Here is a 3,671-nt window from a genome sequence, read left to right as displayed (position 1 = left end):
CACACTTACAAACATGTAAACATTTTAAAGTTCATCAAGTGCTTTTAACGCTAATAACAATAATAATAGTAATAGTAGTAGCAGTAATAACAACAACAATAATAATAATAACAACAACAACAAAGTAACAACGATAGCAATAACAACATTAACAACAACAACAGTAATAACGTTGAAAACAAAAAACACGTAGAAAAAATCATCTTAGCTGTATTATTAATACACAATCATCTGGCGAACGTTTATGTTGTTTGTAGGAAGACCAATTTCAAACGCATAAGTTATATTAAAGTCTGTAGTATAATAAATTAATAAATAATAATAATAATTTATATTATTATTACTATTATATAGTGAATATATATACCAACAATTACTTTAGTAAATCATACCTATCTACATATATGCGATAAATATTAATAATAATCCATTATTATTCCATTGTCCTCAATACCATCATCATCATCATCGTCGTCGTTAGAATCATCATCATCATCATACTTATCATCACACTCTTCTTCATCATCATTTTCGTCATCGTCATAGTCCTCGTCATTATCATCATCATCGTCGTCATCGTCATCATCATCATAAAAGAACTGCGAGATAAATCTTAAATTGATGGATCCGCATAAAGTCAAATGAACAATTCTGATAATGTAACAATGATGAACTTCAAATAATTCGTCATCATTATCAACATCGTCATCATTTACTGTCACCATCACCATAATCAGCAGCCTCGTCAATGGCTTTATCATCATTACCATCATTATTTTCATCATTATCAACATCGTTTTTATGATGATGATCATCCTCATCATTTTCTTTTTCTTCATTTTCTTCTTCTTCTTTGTCCGATTGTTCAACCGTCTGTATTTTTATCATCACTATCTTCATCACAAATTACATTGCATCAACAACAACACATTAATAACATTAACAACAACAACAAAATCAACAACAACATCATTATCACCAACAACATTTGCAGCCACTTCAACAACCAAAACAATATCAACATCAACAACATATTGATAACACTAACAACAACATCAACAACAGCAACAGCAACATCAACATTAACAACAACAACATCAACAACTACATTAACAACAACAACATCAGCAGCAGCAACAACAACAATAACATCAGCAGCAGCAACAACAACAACAACAACAACAACATCAACATCACCAAAAATAGGCAACACGGAATCGACATGGTGTGCGCTTTAATTATTGCAGTACTTTTAAGTACGAATAAATGCTTTAACTGTTATTGATGTTGTTGTTGTAGTTGTTGGTGCTGTTGCTAATGATGTTTTTGTTGATGTTGTTTTTGTTGCTGTTGTTGTTGATGTAGTTGTTGTTGATGCTGTTGTTGGTAATGATATTGTTGAATAAACATTTTTAAACTGTAAATAAATAATTGTGCTATCTACGTTGAGTCGTTGCTCGGTGATGGTATCAAAGACGCACACAAACACACACACAAACACACACAAAAACACACACACACACCACATACACACAAACACACACAAACTCACACATACCACACACACATAACAGCGCATGGAAGAACACGTTAATCCTTGCATTTTTCTGCGATCGAACCAAGTCTCAGCCACAAAAAGACCAGACACTTTAACTACTACACCACGCTTGACGTATAATAATAATAATAATGATAATTTTCACACTTTAATGATATTAATAGAAAAACAAAGAGCTAATTACGGGAGTTTAAACAAAAATACGACAAATGATCAAAAAAGAGAAATAAAAATTTGACTGGTTGAATTAGAGAATATGAAAAAAACTGCGAATAAATAAAGGAATGAATGAACAAATAAAAAATAGAAAAATTATTAACTGAATAAATAGACAAATTAATAAAAAAAATGAATGAATGAGTGACTGATTGAGTGATTGATGAACAAATCGTAACCCCAAGACTCAAACGAGTTCCTCCCCTCCACTCTACCACCACACAAAATATCCCACCCCAATATGAGAAAAAAAAAGTTGCACCCAGTCAATTAGCATATCATTGTATGATACATGGGCAGGTGTTATCGTCGAAACATACAAAAAATGGTACACACACGCGCACGCACACACGCAAGAACACGCAAACAAACATATACTCTACTCATACTCTACATATACATGCATACATACATCCATACATACATACATCCATACATACCTACATCCACCGGTTTTTTCGGTGCCGCGATATTCTTCCCCCAGTGTCCGCCCCGGGGGACCGTACGCACGTCCAAATTTTGAACGAAGAATCTAAAAAAATCTTTAAAAATTTGTTGTCTTCATGCGGCGACGACTTTTCCACCGCTCGTTTGTTGGCCATGTCCAGCGTTGCCAGCTGTGGGTGGTTGAGATCGTGGCCCAACACCTCTGTGGGCACCAGGCTTGACGACGAGTCTGTGAGATTTGCCATTGGCTTCAGACTTGGCCTGGTCATTCAGAATAAATACACGTGCCGATGTAGCGCAGGGGCGGACGAGTTTGGGTACCACGGTTTGGTTTGTCGCCTGGGTGGGGGCCGTCAACTACGTCACTCAGCGCTAAACAAATACATTTGTCGGCTCTTCCCCAAGGCTTCAATCCCGGTTCTCAAGGAACCATCCGGCATTTCTGCGCATGATGGTAGGCGCCCGGACGGATGCACACTAATACCTTGGAGAGCCGACGGATGTTTGGCGTGGGATGTTACGGTCCCTGGCACCCTCGCCGAACGATACGTAAACCTGACAAGTAAAGAATGCGGTTTGGCCGCGGCCAGGGCAGCGGACGAGAAAATGAAAAAATATGGGAACGCCCTCCCCTCGATGGAATTCTTGCCAATATGTATCGAGGTTCTCGGCCCGATGGACCCCAACACCCTTAAATTTCTTAAGGCAATATGCAAAATGATTAGCGTCAGATCAGGCGACAGCAGGGAACTGTTTTTCGCAACTAACCACATTTCGTGCTTGTTGCAGCGGTTCCTGCGTGTCTGTGTGCTTGAAACTGAATATCCAACTGAATGCCGACATGTGCAATTAACGACAAATCAAAGTGTTAATCCATTTGTTACTTGATGTTTGACGGTTCAGTGTCACTCATCATGTTTTGGTTTTAACATACATACATACATACATACATACATACATACATACATACATACATACATACATACATACATACATACATACATACATACATACATACATACATACATACATACATACATACATACATGCACACATACATACTTACATACATATATACAACACATTCGAAGATGTCATATCCTGTATAAGCCACAGCGAAATAATTAAATATTAAAATGTGACATAACAAAAAATAAATAAACTAAAGCGCAAAAGATTTCACACACATGCATACACACACCAACATAAATACATACACGCATATGAAAACATTTACAAACACATAACACATACAGAGACAGACACATATGTAAACATACATATACACCATTCTCACCACACATGCATACAGTACACAACACGTTTCTACACAACACACACACACACACACACATCCACACACATACACACACATCACACACACACATAACAGTGCCGTTGTTATAATCTATGTTTGCTATGGGCTCAATAGCTATTCACTGAGTTTTCA

General features: G+C 36.8%; 1 protein-coding gene across 1 annotated transcript; it reads right to left on the bottom strand.

Annotated features, from left to right (window-relative positions):
* Window positions 1-1,271: 1,271 nt before the first annotated feature.
* On the bottom strand, window positions 1,272-2,994 carry HELRODRAFT_165642 (hypothetical protein; the record flags this gene model as incomplete). Its single annotated transcript, XM_009032174.1, has 2 exons — window positions 1,272-1,377; window positions 2,606-2,994. 2 exons carry the CDS (start codon window positions 2,992-2,994, stop codon window positions 1,272-1,274), a joined length of 495 nt encoding a protein of 164 aa, XP_009030422.1.
* Between the last annotated feature and the right edge of the window lie 677 nt (window positions 2,995-3,671).

Source organism: Helobdella robusta (genome assembly GCF_000326865.2).
Source record: "Helobdella robusta unplaced genomic scaffold HELROscaffold_8, whole genome shotgun sequence".
In the NCBI taxonomy this organism is placed as follows: Eukaryota; Metazoa; Annelida; class Clitellata; order Rhynchobdellida; family Glossiphoniidae; genus Helobdella; species Helobdella robusta.
The sequence above is the reverse complement of the archived record's forward strand: the minus strand, read 5'-3'. Positions and strand labels throughout refer to the sequence as shown.